Below are 17,987 nucleotides of genomic sequence, written 5' to 3'. Positions count from 1 at the left end.
TAAAAAGAGAAGAAAAACATACAGAACCATCCTGGTACAGATCTTGCACAAAACATAAACAACAAGCCAAATGCACATTTGATAGTAGGTTGCTAAATATTATAACAAACACTCGTAACCTCCAAACACGAAAGATAACCATCGATCAAAAGGTGTTTTTAACAGAACCAAAGATACGATTCTACTACATCCACGAAACATGACGACACCATTAAAGTTGCGGATCACAAAACGACATAATACGAAAGGTTTTAGTATAACATGAAGGTACATAAGCATGTTCTCTAGAATTTGCAGATTCATTCACAATAAGGCTGTGCATTTCAGTAAAACTTCTTCTCTTTCAAGCTTTCAGCAGTTTCCTTGAGGCTTTCAGCCAAGGGAATGAATTCAATACCCAATTTTTTGGCTCTTTCAATGTTAACCTGGTACGTTGGCGTAAATGGCTTATCATCAGCACACCTGGAGAGTTTAACCGAAAACTTTGAGCCAAGAAAACAATTTCAAGTAAACCATATGAAATCAGCTACTAGCCACTCAACTTTATGTACTTTGTGAAACACGGCACGTCAAAATCAAAGATGCACATTTCACGAAGATATTACACGTAGAAGAAACTTACTTTTCTGGAAGCTTCATTGTAGGGTAAAGCTCGCGCAATATCTTTACTATCTCAGAGTAGTGTGCAACTGACTCCACCATCAAATATCTACCATTTGCTGAAGGGTTTTCAAAAGCCAGAATATGCGCAAGGGCGACATCTTTCACATTAACCCAACCAAGTGTAGAATTTGGGTATGTTTCAGAACCTGCAGTAAAGCAAAATGCAACTTTACCAATGAATTCCAACATATTGTAGTAACATGAACAGAAAAAAAATAAAACAACTAAGTTCAGATGACGAGATCAAAGACAAATCAGCTGCTTTAAGATAAAGCATACCATTTAGCAATTGTAAGATGGCAGCAGCACTTGTATTAAGTGTTGGTTGCAACAAACTGCCTATAACCATCGCTGGGTTTATTGTAACCATATCGAAAGCTTTCTCTTTCACAAACTTCCACGCAGCATCCTCAGCTAATGTCTTCGAAAGCACATACCAGAGCTGGTAAAAGCAACAAAAGATGAGTCCATAATTAGCTCCAACCCCACCCCCCTATCACCAGGATCTCGCCCAAAAGAAGATTAGTGTATAAAGACACTTGCCAGAAAATAGCAGAATAAAGTTTAAATATGTGAAATCTAAACAGAAATGATTGAGCACCAGTTAAGATGATTATAATGAGCATTTCTGATTCAAATGTTTCGACAAGAATGTGTAAGATGTAAATGGAACACTTCACATAACTTCTTTGATAGAATAAATAAATGGTTTAATTGTTAAAGGAAAGGGAATATTCAGGTGATACTAGAACTGAATTCAACTATGCTCAAATTTCAAACCTGGCAGTTTGTGACAGTGGAGCTTTACCATCAGCTCCCTCTGCCATAAATACCTCTATATAATATTGAAGAATTTCAATCACTTTAGGCAAAAGAAAAAATACAAATCCTAAAAAATCATGCCTGGTGGATTTTGTAATAAAAAACACAGAGTTCAAATCAGACTAAAAAGTTTGTGAAACTAAAATATCACAATGGCGTCAAACCCTCAACTTCTATTAGAGAAACAATGCACTTCACCACTGGACCAGAAAGCGAGTACTCTACCGCTGAGTTAGCAACCCGAAGAAAATATCGAAAATATTGTGTAGATCCAATCCAAAGTAAAAGAAATAAAGAGCTAGCACTAGTTGTCAAGTAGTTCTATTTTATATTGCTCAACAGATTATGAAACAGCAGCGCTGCAGATGGAAAACAAAAAGTCAAGTAAAGCACCTGTGATTCTCTGCAAAAGTCAGGATCTGACCACCATGTTTCATCAACCACCACTTCAGGGGTTCTTGGCTTGCCATTGAAAGCAACTGCAGCAACAGATGATGTCAAAACCACTCTTCTAACAGATGGTGTCTTCGCAACTGATTCAAGAACATTAAGTGTCCCCTTCAGAGCAGGATCAATCATCTCCGCCTGCACGTTAACAATAGGGCTAATACATTACATCAACAGATGGAAAAACCAAAAACTAGAACAGAGAAATACGAACAACAGATCCAAGATGACTACCACCTGTTTTGTAGGTAAGATTTTCTTACATTTAACTAATAAATTTCCAAAAGAATAAGCTTGCAAAGGTAGACATCAAAACCTATGTTGCTCAGACTCTTCAAAAATGTTGTCGCACCCATGTCAGATCCTCCAAAACACACTCGTTTTGAAGTATCCAACATGCACCAGGAGACATTTTTATAGAGTCTCAGCAACATAGGTCAAAACCATATTAATCAAGAAAATTGAGTGAGGAACCTGTGGATCCTTGACTCCAAGGTAAAAAGGAGATGCTGTATGAAATACACCTTCACACCCCTCAACAACAGCATCAAAGGAACCTTCTTCCAGTAGGTTTGCTTTGAACAAGTGGAGTCTCTCCTTAGCTCCATCAAGGGATGTCAAGTGATCTGTCTTTTTTTTATCATCTGCAGGGGGATTTCAAATAAAAAAAATACACAATATAAAATCACTTAAACAGGGTCAAATTAGCTTGCAAACACTTTCGCTTTATCTACACGTTTAGGGGATAATCAAACCTCTTAGGCTAACTCAATACTAAAAAAATTATTTCATCAGATTTTAAGTCAAGCCTCTGTACTTCTGCAAGGTACGAGTAAGGTCTGTGTACATTGTACGCGGACCCTACATTGTGCGATTACACAGAGTATGGTATTGTTGTTCTTACCATCCAACAATTAAATACTATAATATTATTAAAACTGTCATTCTCAGAAAACTATTTCAACAGTAAAATAAAAAAAAATTAAAACAAACCCAGAAAGCAAAACATAAATATCAACAATTTGAATGTTCTCAGACTTCTAGCACTCTCTGCAGGTGGATTCAAATAATAAAAAAAATAGTATTACATTAATAGAACACAAAAGAGAGGCATTAAGCAAGGGTCAAACTAGCTTACAAACACTTTCGCTTTATCTACACGTATAGAACACATTACATAGCTATTTCTGAAATAGCCTCTCTACATCTACAAGCTAAGATCCCTCTACATTCTACCCTCTCCGACCCCACCTTGTATGTATGTTGTTGTTGATTGTAATTAACATCCAATAACCAAACAAATATAAAATTATCAAACCAGTCATTCTCAAAAAAAAAAAAAACTTAAAAAAATTAGCCCTAGCTTATCTAAAAATACGAAAATTACAGAAATTGAACATCAAATCATTCAAATGTTCATATGCGATGAAAAATCAAAAAGATCACAAATGATCAGATAACTTCAGAAATCCATTTTTCACAATTCTGTTCAAGGAAAAATGAACCTTTTTTTTTACAGAGAGGGATAAGAGTACAAACTGGGATCGCGAACAGTGGCTTTAACAGTATAACCACGCTGAAGCAAAAATTTGACTAGCCATGAAGCTATGTAGCCTGAAGCTCCTGTTACACACACTGTTTTCGTCGCCATTTTTTTGAGCTCTCTCTATCTATTTTCACCTAACAGCACTCTCTGTGTGGAGACTGAGTGGTGTGAAAGCCGACAAACGCAATATTTATAGGGAAGGAAATATTTTCCGTCAATTTTATATTACTCAGCTCATGTTAAACTGATATATATAATTTTATTAAAGTACAATATATACATATAGATTTTACACAATTTTAAATATATTTTATCACTACCTTTTTTTCAAATTGCAAAAATTCTTTAAATTTGGTGGAATCTGAATACATCCCAAAACATTCTAATACTTTGCGTCTTAGTTCCAGATACATCCTTCAACATCCTGATACATCGCATCTCAATTTTGGATACATCACTGAATGTCCTGATACATCGTATAAAGTGATGTATCAGACCGATGGATCGCGTAGAGTAACGTCCTAACACATTGCTTACGTTCCACTACATCGTAAAGTGATGTATCTGATTGATACATCGCGTAAAGTGATGTATCTGATTGATACATCGCGTAAAGTGATGTATCTGGCCGGTACATCAGGTAAAGTGATGTGTCCAACCGATACATTGCGTAAAGTGATGTGTCTGATTGATACATTACGTAAAGTATAGATTTTTGTAGTTTTAAAAAAAAAAACTGGTATGAAATTTTAAAGAATATAATATAATAAATTGTATATTTAGTTAAATTTTTCATCAATATACATTTTAACTTGGTCTCATTTTATATTTATATACTTCAACTTACATAAATAGACACTTGAACTTGTATAAAATTAAAAATATACACATAAATTCCAAGTGATAGAATACACATAAAACACCATGTAGGCTTCATTGTCATATACAATACCACATAAAATATATGTATATATTTATTTAATTTTATATAAATTTAAGTAACCGTCTAAAAGAATTGACAAAAGGAACCTAACGTTGAATAATAGGTTTTTTTTGTCTCTTACGTACGATAGTTTATTAAATGGAACACTTCAATTTTGCTTGGTATAAATAATAAATGAAATAGATATAACTTTTCCTTGAAAAATGTCTTTACAAAGACAAATCTAGCTTTAAAAATGTTTGACCAAAAAAATAATGTTTAAAAAAAAGTTAGGAAGTGGCTTTTATAGTTAGGGATATAAAGGAGTGATTATTTTATCTTATGTAGTTATCAAGTTGGACTTTTTTTACAATATAAAATAAGTAAATAGCTTAATGTTTAAAAGAGTTATTAAAATTTCTTCCATTTTTGTCATTTATTTATAATTTTTTAGGTTATAATTTTAAGACAGTGAATTGTTGATATTGATGATTTTACTTTAAATTATTTTATATTTTTAAGAATAGTTTGAGAATAATTAAAAGAGTAAAAGTGTAAAAAGTGATGTTCAATTTATGTCCTAAACTTTTTTTCTTAATGGTGTGCATTGTCTCAACAATTCACTTATTTTGAAATGAATGAAGTAATAAAGAACAATAACGAAGATTTTTTTTGGATAATAAAAGATTTATTCATTAAAAATAGTTAAGATGTTGTAAACATATTTATATTATAGTGAATATCGGAGATTTCTTTGGAGAAAACTAAGGAATTCTAGTTAAAGATCAAGTTAGTTTTTCCCTATAAATAAAGAATTTTTCTGCATTATAATTCATATTTAAATATACCTCAAACCTGTATATCACTCCCGAGAAATAAGAAGTCTTTTTTTTCTTTTACTTTATTATTCTTATTCTCATTGATTTATATATTTGGTCCTTGCCAGAATTAATAACACAATGAGGACAAAATTCATTTTTGAAAATGTAAATTTATCGTCCAACATTATTAATATGTCTGAATGAACTAAAAAATTATTTGTAACATTTTGAAAGGTGGAACAATGAAAGCATTCATAACTGATGGACTTTTATATATATTTTTTCCGTTAATAAACATTATTCCTATATATATAATTTTACTGGATAAAAAACTAAACATGCATTGAAATTAAGGGTGGCACAATTTATATGAGTATCTATTTAAATTATTCATTTTAAATGAATTAGGCACTCAACTCATTTAAAATGGATAAAAAGTAGTCAAACTCATATTATCATTTAAAAGTGGATTAGTTAAATGAATAAAATAGCTAAAAGGTGTATTCATCCAAAAAATAATAATAATATTAGGTTGGGTAGGATAAGAAAAAAATCTAAGTTTTTTTCTGAAAATAAATTATTTTTTTAAGAAAGGGCTGGAGAGTGGGGGCTGGTATTGGGGGTAGTGGTGGGGTCGGGGTGGGGTTGGGGGCTCTGGGTAGTAAAAAATAAATTTAATTTTTAGGCGCTGGAGTTGGGGGTGAGGGTAGAGCCGTCAATATGGACTAGGTCTGTTGGGTTGGTCTGTCCTAACTCGTGATTTAATAGGGCTGAGCAAAGAATTTTTGGAGTCCATTAGAGCTTTTTAGCTCTACCTGAATAGACTTGTTAATTTGTGGGGCTTGAAAAATATGAGTAGGACTAGCCCGTGGACCAAATAAAAATCAATTAAGAAATAAAATTAAAATAGAGTATTAAAAATAACAAAACTTCAAACTCAAAAAGTATATACAATTTTAAATATTAAAATTTAAATATAAATTATGTTTATAAAATATGTAATTACACAATACATAAAAAAAATATCCCTAAAATTTATAGGAAATCTCCATGTACACCATAACTTATTTACCGGCAGTCATCTTCTCTTGGTATTTTCCATTTTCTTATAATCTAGTGATGAAAATGAAGATGTTAAGACAACCTACCATAAGTTGATTCAAATGTGCTTAATGAAGGTGATGTTTTGGCGGTAGAAACACCATAAGTTTATGAACTTTTTCTAAGAAGTTCATTTATCACTTTTTTATGGATGAAACAATGTCATATTTTTTTGTGTTTTATTGTGATCATTAAAAAAAATTAAGTTAATATTTCTATATAGTTATTTTTACTTTTACTTGAAATCAAACTTATAAATATTCTAAAGATAATTTTATTTGTGAATTTGATTAACAAGTAGTAATACTATCACGTGTAATGATTTAAAAAAAATAGTAGCACTAACACATGTAATATTATTTTGTCGATATTTATGATAATATATTTTAATTATAATTTGATTTAAAAAATATAAAAATATACTTTTAAAAAAAAGTGGATTGGCCCGGCACAATATGTAGCCCATGTACTTGTGGGTTAGGTTGACCATTTTCTAGCCCACAAGAAAACTAAGTCAGCTCGACGAGACCCGTCAAATTTTAAAACATGTATGACTTAGTCCGGATAGGATAAGTCAGTCCATATTAACAGCTCTAGATGGAGGGTGTACAGGCAGGGGGGGTTGGGTGCCGGGAGAGGGGTGGGGGTGATAAAAAAATAATTTTTAAAAGTTCTAAAAGAATTTTGTGGGTGAGGAATGAAGAGTGAGGTAAGAGATTTTGCTTTTGAAGCTTTTAACATGATCCTTATTATAACATGAATATCTATATTTACTCATATTATTCATTTGTAATTCATTTAAAATATGAGTCGAGTCGAGATTTTATCCATTTTTATTTTGAAATGGATGAAGTAATAAAGAACAATAACGAAGAATTTTTTTTGGATAATAAAAGATTTATTCATTAAAAATAGTTAAGATGTTGTAAACATATTTATATTAAGGTGAATATCAGAGATTTCTTTGGAGAAATTAAAACTAAGGAATCCTAGTTGAAGATCAGGTTAGTTTTTCCCTATAAATAAAGGATTTTTCTGCATTATAATTTATATCTCAAACGTATATATCACTCCTGAGGAATAAGAAGTCTTTCATTTTTCTTTTACTTTATTAATTATTCTTATTCTCATTGATTTATATATTTGGTCCTTACTAGAATTAATAACACAATGAGGAACAAATTCATTTTCAGTATTTTTTTGAAAGAGATAAAAGAGTACAAACTGGGATCGCGAAATATGTGAACTCTTCACCTCTTCTTGTATTTGCAGTTCTATGGGAACTCTAATATTCTTTGCAGGGAGAAGAGCTTCCAAGTATTTTCTACTATATTAGTGGTGTCGTATTGTCATATATAGACATTGAATTTTCATTGGAAATAATTTTCAAAATATATAAAAAATAAAATAAATTAAAAAAATTCTTTTCTTTTTAGTTTGTTAAAATAAACGAACGGAAATAGATTGATTTATTCTTAACTTTGTGTTTTAGATCTGATATATCTTGTTACAAGCTCATATATAATTAGGGAACTTATCTGCGCGAAATGAAAAAAAAATTACACCACCCGTTTGGTCGTAAGAAATTCCGAAAATTTTTATTTTATTTGAATATTAATTTGACCATGAAAATTCGAATCAAACTTTATTTATATTTTGTTTTAACCAAATATAAAAAAAATTATGTATAAAAATAGCTTTTTGATAGACTTTTGACTATATATTTGTCCACTCAGGTTATTTATATATATTTAGTCTTTGCTACTCAAGAGATGATTAAATGAAAACATGCTATCAAAGATTTCTCAAAAAAACATACTTCATTATATCACTCAAAAAAGAATATAAACTAAACAAACTTTCATCAGTTTTCTACTCATACTCACCACTCTAATATTTTGGATTCATGAATTGAAGATGTTTCATGAAATGTTGTTATTCATTTGAGTGTAGGTGTAAATATAGCGATGTTCAAATTTTTTTATTAAGTTATGAAGTTTTTTAAATTTTCAAAACTCATAATACACAAAGTAATACTATAACGAAAATAATATGTTCAATCTATTTGAGAATTTTTAGAAAAAAATATTATGCTTCATTAACTTGGTATATAAGTTAATAATCCAAATTAGTATAGGAATTGTATGACGTATTAATAAAATAAATTGAATTGAATTATCATATTGAAATAAGTCAAAACAAACGTGAAAAAAAAGAGATGCTATAAAAATTCAAAAGCCACTTCATAAGACCATTTATTACATTTTCTTAAACATAAATTTATGTTAACATATTTATTGAATTTCAATTAACATTGCAAATTCATATGAATTACAACTTTTTCACCTCACCCATTTTCTCGTATTTCTCATAAATTTACATTGAACATTTTATTATAAATATTAAGTACCAATGTTTTTGAATGAATATTAAATCATGTTTTCAATCTTCAATTTTTTTTATCATGTGTCTAATTTATTTCACAATTAAAGTGTTAAATGAAAGAAGGGTGCAAATAATATTTATTTCATAAAGAGGTATGATATCATCTTGTCTATTCCTATCTATATAAAATTATGTGTTAACTTAAAAATATTTAAAATTGTCAATGCATATATTTGGCCTCATTAATTAATTAAGAATGTGTTGGCATAGCCTTTCTAATGCCTTATTAATTAATTAAAAATGTGTTGGCATAACCTTTCTAATACAAGTCAAGCTTTTGGATGGTGGTAGAGTTGTCATTATTTTTGTCTTGACAATTATTTTTTCTTCCTGAAATTATTCGTCTTTTGATCTTTTTTGTATTGTTAGGTTTTTTCCTTCCTCTTCTTGAAAATCGAATGAAAAAATTAAGTTTTTTTATTGAAAAAAAAATGTTTTCAAGTATTATAAAAGAACACATGGAAAGAAATTAAGATTTTTTAGAAAAAAATGTTATGAGATTAATATAATATAAATTTATATCACTCATATTATTTGATGAAAATTTATAAAGTCAAAAGAATTGATGGAAAATAATTATAGATCATGAAAAATTACAAAAAAATTATTTAAGAAAAATAATAAAGGCAAAGGAAGAGCATATATTGCATGAAGAAAACTCACACATTAAAGTCTGAATTTAACATAGGAAACAATCACCTACTCAAAGTTATTGCATTCGGAAGTATAAACACAAATCAAAATCTTAAATTAAAAGTATAAAATAATTATGCATTTATATTGAATAAAAGAAAAAAAAAGGGCAAAGAATAAAATGTTTTTTATACCTTAGTGTAGGTTTACTTTTCCTGCCCACCGCATTGGATATAAAAATAATTTAAACCATTGTCATTTTTTTCTTCAACTAAATGAATCAAAGACAAACTGAAAAAAGGAAATAAAAAATAAAGTACTTGAAAGTATTATATTTTTGAAACTCCAAAACATTTTTCACACTATTGCATATTTATACTACTTCCAAAACAATCAAAATAGAAAGAAGTGGGCAAATTATTACCTTGAAAATGCAGCTTCATAACAAAATTAATATTTAATAACAGAAGGCTACACGTAGATTTTTGTCTCTTTAAATTCGTTTGTAACAAATCTCATACTTATTGGGAGACAATAAATTTTCATCGTATATAATTACATTAAACAAATACAAAGTATTAATACCTCTTTTCTAGTCTAGAAGGTAAATGCAATTAGATGTGACTATTCAAGAATCAAAACATATTTCAAATTAAGCTAAAGAAGTAATAATATAAGTAAGAAAGTAGACAAAAAAATGTAGAGAGATAAGATAAACGAGTTTTCTTATTCTTCCAAGTATATTCAAGTGTTTCTCAAATCTTCAAGTGCATAACATAATCCTCAAGACTTCTATTTATATTGTTACATAAAGACATATAAAGAGATGACAATAAACATGACATTAATTCTTGAGAATGTGAAAAAATTAAGGGGTGTGGAAGATAAAAGAGAAGGTGGTGGAGGTGTGAGTTTATTACACATAATGGTGCAAAATACCCACAAGACAAAAAAAAAAAAAAAGATGATGAGACTTTTAATTTTTCAAATTATGGGAATTGAGTGGAGTAGTAAATTTTTAGACATTCAATTTTGTACATTAAAAAAATAAATAAATAGAGGAGTAGTAATTGTCATTTTTCTTTTTTATATAATATAAATATAAAAAAATATTTGACATGTGAAGAGTCTCTGATATACATAAATGTTCCTTCATTAATATAATGTTTATTTACAATAAATAGTACTTTTACAATAAATTAAATATTTTAAATATGAAAAAATGCCAAAAAAAAAAAGAGAAAAAGAGAAAAATGAGAATGGAGATCATAGAGAGGTGCCACATTACCTTCTCTATGTTTCTCCTTTATATATATATATATATATAGAGATTGTTTTTGTTATAAAATCAGCTCACATATATTCATATCGTTACAAAATGACTCATATATATCTCTACGGTAACAAGTAATCAAATAAATTATAGAAATAAATGCATCATTTGTACTTCATCCATTTCATTTTACTTTTAACCCCTATACCAACAATAGACATTTCATTCCGTACTTTGCAGCTCAACTACTCTAAATTCTTGCAAGAATATATTCCTTTGCTAAATAATATGTAAAACCATGCAATTAACAATCAAAAACTGGCTTAGTTGTTTATGCACCGTCAACACTTTATATTTATTCCAATTTAAAATAGCTCGGATAGAAGGTGGGGATATCAAGTGAAATATGATACATCTGATTCCAAAATTATAGAAGGTGGGGATATCTAGTGAAATATGATACATCTGATTCCAAAATTATAGAAGGTGGGGATATCTAGTGAAATATGATACATCTGATTCCAATATTATAGAAGGTGGGGGTATCAAGTGAAATACTTCTCTAGTTTCTTTTCTTTTTAGTTTGTTAAAATAAACGAACGCAAATGAGTTGATATATTCTTAACTTTGTGTTTTAGAGCTGATATATCTGATTCCAAAATTATAGAAATAAATGCATCATTTGTGCTTCATCCATTTCATTTTACTTTTAACCCCTATACCAAAAATAGATAGACATATCATTCAGTACTTTGCAGCTCAACTTATCTAAATTCTTGCAAGAATATATTCCTTTGCTAAATAATATGTAAAACCATGCGATTAACAATTTAAAAACTAGTATAGTTATTTATGCACCGTCAACACTTCATATTTATTCCATTTTAAAATAGCTCGGAGAGAAGGTGGGGGTATCAAGTGAAATATGATACCAGTTTCAATGCTAGTTGAGATAGCAAGTATCCCGTGAAATAGTTGAAATGCGGCCATGTCGACCGTTACACCATTATTAAAAAGAGAAGAAAAACATACAGAACCATCCTGGTACAGATCTTGCACAAAACATAAACAACAAGCCAAAAGCCCAATGCACAAACACTTGTAACCTCCAAACACAAAAGATCACATCGATCAAAGATACGATTCTACTACATCCACAAAATGTTTACACTTGACGACACCATTAAAGTTGCGGATCACAAAACGATATAATACCAAAGGTTTTAGTAAAACATGAAGGTACATAAGCATGTTCTTTTGAATTTGCAGATTCATTCACAATAAGGCTGTGCATTTCAGTAAAACTTCTTCTCTTTCAAGCTTTCAGCAGTTTCCTTGAGGCTTTCAGCCAAGGGAATGAATTTAATACCCAATTCTTTTGCTCTTTCAACGTTAACCTGGTACGTTGGCGTAAATGGCTTATCATCAGCACACCTGGAGAGTTTAACCGAAAACTTTGAGCCAAGAAAACAATTTCAAGTAAACCATATGAAATCAGCTACTAGTCACTCAACTTTATGTACTTGAGAAACAAGGCACGTCAAAATCAAAGATGCACATTTCACAAAGATAAATCTTATCGAAGATATTACACGTAGAAGAAACTTACTTTTCTGGAAGCTTCATTGTAGGGTAAAGCTCGCGTAATATCTTTACTATCTCAGAGTAGTGTGCAACTGACTCCACCATTAAATATCTACCATTAGCTGAAGGGTTTTCAAATGCCAGAATATGCGCGAGGGCAACATCTTTCACATGAACCCAACCAAATGTAGAATTTGGGTATGTTTCAGAACCTGCAGTAAAGCGAAATGAAACTTTACCAATGAATTCCAACATATTGTAGTAACATGAACGGGACAAAAATAAAACAACTAAGTTCAGATGACGAGATCAAAGACAAATCAGCTGCTTTAAGATAAAGAATACCATTTAGCAATTGTAAGATGGCAGCAGCACTTGTATTAAGTGTTGGTTGTAACAAACTGCCTATAACCATTGCAGGGTTTATTGTAACCATATCGAAAGCTTTCTCTTTCACAAACTTCCACGCAGCATCCTCAGCTAATGTCTTCGAAAGCACATACCAGAGCTGGTAAAAGCAAGAAAAGATAAGTCCATAATTAGCTCCAAAACCCCCAAAAAGAGCTATCACCAGGATCTCCCCCAAAAGAAGAGTAGTGTCTAATGTCATCAAAAGAAGAGTAGAGTATAAAGATACTTGACAGAAAATAGCAGAATAAAGTTTAATATGTGAAATCTAAAACAGAATTGATTGAGCACCAGTTAAGATGATTATAATGAGCATTTCTGATTTAAATGTTTCGACAAGAATGTGTGTAAATGGAACACTTTACATAACTTCTTTGATAGAATAAATAAATGGTTTAATTGTTAAACGAAATGGACCATTCAGCTGATACTAGAACTGAATTCAACTGTGTTCAAATTTCAAACCTGGAAGTTTGTGACAGTGGAGCTTTACCATCAGTTCCCTCTGCCATAAATACTTCCATATAATATTGGAGAATTTCGATCATTTTAGCCAAAAGAAAAAATACAATCCTAAACCATGTCTGGTGGATTTTGTAATAAAAAAACATTCAGTTCAAATCAGACTAAAAAGTTTGCAAAACTAAAATATCACAATGGCGTCAAACCCCCAACTTCTACTAGAGAAGCAATGCACTTGACCACTGGACTAGAAAGCCGAGTACTCTACCGTTGAGTTAGCAACCCGAAGAAAATATCAAAAATATTGTGTAGATTCAATCCAAAATAAAGAGATTAGCACTAGCTGTCAAGTAGTTCTATTTTGTATTGCTCAACAGATTATGAAACAACGGCGCAGCAGATGGAAAATGAAAAGTCAAGTAAAGCACCTGTGATTCTCTGCAAAAGTCAGGATCTGACCACCATGTTTCATCAACCACCACTTCAGGGGTTCTTGGCTTGCCATTGAAAGCAACTGCTGCAACAGATGATGTCAAAACCACTCTTCTAACAGATGGTGTCTTCGCAACTGATTCAAGAACATTAAGTGTCCCTTTCAGTGCAGGATCAATCATCTCCGTCTGCACGTTAACAATAGGGCTAATCCATTACATCAACAGATGGAAAAACCAAAAACTAGAACAGAGAAATACGACCAACAGATCCAAGATGACTACCGCCCGTTTCGTAGGTAAGATTTTCTTACATTTAACTAATAAAGGTGAACAACAGTAAGCCTTCAAGACAGTATCTTCAAATACAGTATTATAGCTCAATGTTGTCATAGGAAAACTTCGGCCCTGAAACAAGGCTCAAACGTGTTGAGCACTACGCCCCGCTTGAGGTGCGCTTTAATATCCTCATCAAGGCTTCAAGGCATATTGCTTTGATAGCTCTTGCTCAACTATGTAACTCCCAAGTCCAATCGACATTTTAAGTCTTTCTGTGTCTGTATACACTACGAAAAGATTTTACAAAGCGAATTCAGTGGCAACAGTTTTATCAGGAAACTGGAGCACTTTTCTCAGTATCCTTTATGTGAAGACATATCAAGTAGATATTGACTGTCTCGTGCATAAAGTAGGTAGTAATCAGAAAATAGTACTCGGTAGGATAACTCCTTCATCTAGATAATATTTCTACGTCCAAATTTATGTGGTTCTGTTTGAGCGGGCTCAAAGTTTAAGAAAGAAAGAAAAAAATCTGAAACTTGTAATCTAACACAAGCATTAGACACTTGTGTGATGATAAATCAACTCATTAAAGGATAAAACTGAAATTCTAAATTTGAAATCATTTTTAAATGTAGGAAGTTGACATTCTTTTTGGGATAGAATCAGAAAAGACCTGCCACCTAAATTGGGACAGAGAAGTACCATAACAATTTGAAAAGTAACTTCGGTATAAATAGCAGAAAGAACAGAAATTAGTGAATAACAAAGGAAGGCCACAACAAGACTAACTATGAATTTCCAAAAGAGTAAGCTAGCAATCGTAGATATCAAAACCTATGTTGCTTAGATTCTTCAAAAATGTTGTCACACCCGTGTCAGATCCTCCAAAATGCACCGTGTCAGATCCTCCAAAATGCACTAGTTTTGAAGTACCCAACATGCACCAGGGGACATTTTTAGAGTCTCAGCAACATAGGTCAAAACCATATTAATCAAGAAAATTGAGTGAGGAACCTGTGGATCCTTGACTACAAGGTAAAAAGGAGATGCTGTATGAAATACGCCTTCACACCCCTCAACAACAGCATCAAAGGAACCTTTTTCCAGTAGGTCTGCTTTGAACAAGTGGAGTCTCTCCTTAGCTCCATCCAGGGATGTCAAGTGATCTACCTTTTTTTGATCATCTGCAGGTGGATTCAAATTAAAAAAAAAAATTATAACATTAATAGAACACAATATAAAAGCACTAAGTAGGGTCAAACTAGCTTACAAACACTTTCGCTTTATCTACACATTTAGGGCATAATCAAACAATCCTATGCTAACTCAATACTAAAAGAATTATTACATCAGATTTTAAGTCAAGCCTCTCTACTTCTACAAGGTACGAGCAGTGGCAGAGTCAGGTTTTTCAATAAGGGGGTTCAAAATCTAAAGAAATAGACACACAAAATAGCCGAAGGAGGTTCGACATCTACTTGATATACCTAAAAAATTATTTTAACCATATATAAATAGTATAATTTTCCGCCGAAGGGGTTCAGATGAACCCCTGAGAATAAGGTGGCTCCGCCACTGGGTGTAAGAGTGTACATTGTGCGATTACACCAAGTATTGTATTGCTGTTCTTACCATCCAACAATTAAATACTATAATATTATTAAACCTGTCGTTCTCAGAATACTATTTCAACAGTAGAATTAAAAAAAAAAAAAAAACAGAAAGGCGAAAGCAAAGCATAAATATCAACAATTGGAGTGTTCTCGAACGTCCAGTACTCTTCAAATTAAAATGAACTAAAACTACACAAATTGAACACCAAATCACTCAAATGTGTGTATGCCATGAAAATAAAAAAGATCACAAATGATCACCTGCAGGTGGATTTCAAATAATAATTAAAAAAAGTACATTTATAGAACACAATAACAAAAGCACTAAACAGGGTCAAACTAGCTTACAATCACTTTCGCTTTATCTACACGTTTAGGGCATAAACAAACCATCTTAGTCTAACTCCACACTAAATAAATTACTACATTACATAGCTATTTCTGAAATTGCCTCTCTACATCTACAAGCTAAGATCCGTCTACATTCTACCCTCTCCGATCCCACCTTGTATGTATGTTGTTGTTGATTGTAATTTACATCCAATAATCAAACAATATAAAATTATCAAACCAGTCATTCTCAAAAAAAAAAAAACTTTAAAAAATTAGCCCTAGCTTATCTAAAAAAAAATACAAAAATTACAGAAATTGAACATCAAATCATTCAAATGTTCATATGCGATGAAAACACAAAAATCACAAATGATCAGATAACTTCAGAAATCCATTTTTCACAATTCCGTTCAAGGAAAAATGAACTCTTTTTTTTACAGAGAGGGATAAGAGTACAAACTGGGATCGCGAACAGTGGCTTTAACAGTATAACCACGCTGCAGCAAAAATTTGACTAGCCATGAAGCTATGTAGCCTGAAGCTCCTGTTACACACACTGTTTTCGTCGCCATTTTTGTGAGCTCTCTATCTATTTTCACCTGACAGCACACTCTGTGTGGAGACTGAGTACTGTGAAAGCCGACAAAAGCCGTATTTATAGTGAAGGAAATATATTTCATCCGTTTTATATTACTCAACCCATGTTGAACTGATATACAAAAAAAATATAATTTTACACGAATTTCATAGTGTTATTATATTCCTACCTTTTTCCAAATTATAAAAATTCCTTAAATTTGGTGGAATTTGGATACATCCCAAAATGTTCTAATATATCGTGTATTAATTTGGGATACATCCCTCAAAGTCCTAATACATCGCATCTCAGTTTCGAATACACCACTCAACGTCCTGATACATCGTGTAAAGTGATGTATCCGACCGATACATCGCGTAGAGTAATGTCCCGACACATCACGTACGTTCCACTACATTGTAAAGTGATGTATCTGACTGACCGGTTCGATACATCACTTTACAAAGTGATGTATCTGACTGATACATCGTGCAAAGTGATGTATCGGACCGGTACATCGGGTAAAGTGATGTGTCCTACCGATACATTGTGTAAAGTGATGTCCGACCGATACATTACGTAAAGTAGAGATTTTTGTAGTTTCTTTTTAAAAAAACTGGTATGGAATTTTAAAGAATATAATAAAATAAATTGTATATTTAGGTAAATTTTCCATCACTATACATTTTAACTTGGTCTCATTTCATATTTATATCCTTCAACTTACACAAATAGACATTTGAACTTGTATAAAATTAAATATATACACATGAGTTCTACGTGACATAATACACATAAGATACCATATAGGTTTCATTGTCATATACAATACCACATAAAATATGTGTATCTATTTATTCAATTTTATGTAAATTTAAGTAACCGTCTAAAAGAATTGACAAAAGGAACCTAACGTTGAATAATAGGTTTTTTGGTCTCTTACGTACGATAGTTTATTAAATGGAACACTTCAATTTTGCTTGGTATATATAATAAATGAAATAGATACTTATAACTTTTCCTTGAAAAATGTCTTTACAAAGACAAATTTAGCTTTAAAAATGTTTGACCAAAAAAATAATGCTTTAAAAAAGTTAGGAAGTGGCTTTTATAGTTGGGGATATAAAGAAGTGATTGTTTTATCTTATGTAGTTATCAAGTTGGACTTCTTTTACAGTTTAAAATAAGTAAATAGCTTAATGTTTAAGAGAGTTATTAAAATTTCTTCTATTTTCTCTTTTATTTATAATTTTTTAGGTTATAATTTCAAAAGAGCTCATATTGATAATTTTACTTTAAATTATTTTATATTTTCAAGAATAGTTTGAGAATAACTAAAAAGGAAAAATGGAAAGTAATGTTCAATTTATGTCCTAAACTTTTTTTCTCAATGATGTGCATTGTCTCAACAATTCACTTATTTTGAAAAGGACGAAGTAAGTAATAAAGAACAATAACGAAGATTTTTTTTTTGGATAATAAAATATTTATTCATTAAAAATAGTTAAGTTGTTGTAAAACATATTTGTATTATAGTTAATGTCGAAATTTCTTTGGAGAATAGTAAGGAATCATAGTTGAAAATCAAGTAAGTTTTTCCCTATAAATAAAGAATTTTTTTGCA

General features: G+C 30.9%; 2 protein-coding genes across 2 annotated transcripts; both read right to left on the bottom strand.

Annotated features, from left to right (window-relative positions):
- Positions 1-213: 213 nt before the first annotated feature.
- On the bottom strand, positions 214-16,403 carry LOC125849757 (phenylacetaldehyde reductase-like). Its single transcript, XM_049529729.1, has 7 exons — positions 16,386-16,403; positions 3,472-3,612; positions 2,407-2,576; positions 1,879-2,070; positions 943-1,105; positions 623-809; positions 214-462 (listed from the first exon to the last, which is right to left on the bottom strand). Exons 2-7 carry the CDS (start codon positions 3,581-3,583, stop codon positions 324-326), a joined length of 963 nt encoding a protein of 320 aa, XP_049385686.1. The 5' UTR covers positions 3,584-3,612; positions 16,386-16,403; the 3' UTR covers positions 214-323.
- LOC125849758 (phenylacetaldehyde reductase-like) lies at positions 11,773-16,415 on the bottom strand. The gene is made up of 6 exons (XM_049529730.1): positions 16,247-16,415; positions 14,855-15,024; positions 13,556-13,747; positions 12,603-12,765; positions 12,283-12,469; positions 11,773-12,107 (listed from the first exon to the last, which is right to left on the bottom strand). Exons 1-6 carry the CDS (start codon positions 16,356-16,358, stop codon positions 11,969-11,971), a joined length of 963 nt encoding a protein of 320 aa, XP_049385687.1. The 5' UTR covers positions 16,359-16,415; the 3' UTR covers positions 11,773-11,968.
- Positions 16,416-17,987: the final 1,572 nt, after the last annotated feature.

This window comes from Solanum stenotomum, unplaced genomic scaffold (genome assembly GCF_019186545.1).
Source record: "Solanum stenotomum isolate F172 unplaced genomic scaffold, ASM1918654v1 scaffold10327, whole genome shotgun sequence".
NCBI classification, from domain to species: domain Eukaryota; kingdom Viridiplantae; phylum Streptophyta; class Magnoliopsida; order Solanales; family Solanaceae; genus Solanum; species Solanum stenotomum.
The sequence above is the reverse complement of the archived record's forward strand: the minus strand, read 5'-3'. Positions and strand labels throughout refer to the sequence as shown.

Coding starts and splice junctions, on each gene's coding strand:
- LOC125849757 (XM_049529729.1), bottom strand. CDS start 3,583: ATGGCGACGAAAACAGTGTGTGTAACAGGAGCTTCAGGCTACATAGCT. Junction 1,106..1,878: donor ACTTTTGCAGAGAATCACAG/GTGCTTTACTTG, acceptor TGCTTTTACCAG/CTCTGGTATGTGCTTTCGAA. Junction 463..622: donor ACAATGAAGCTTCCAGAAAA/GTAAGTTTCTTC, acceptor TAAACTCTCCAG/GTGTGCTGATGATAAGCCAT.
- LOC125849758 (XM_049529730.1), bottom strand. CDS start 16,358: ATGGCGACGAAAACAGTGTGTGTAACAGGAGCTTCAGGCTACATAGCT. Junction 12,470..12,602: donor CATCTTACAATTGCTAAATG/GTATTCTTTATC, acceptor GCTTTACTGCAG/GTTCTGAAACATACCCAAAT. Junction 12,108..12,282: donor ACAATGAAGCTTCCAGAAAA/GTAAGTTTCTTC, acceptor TAAACTCTCCAG/GTGTGCTGATGATAAGCCAT.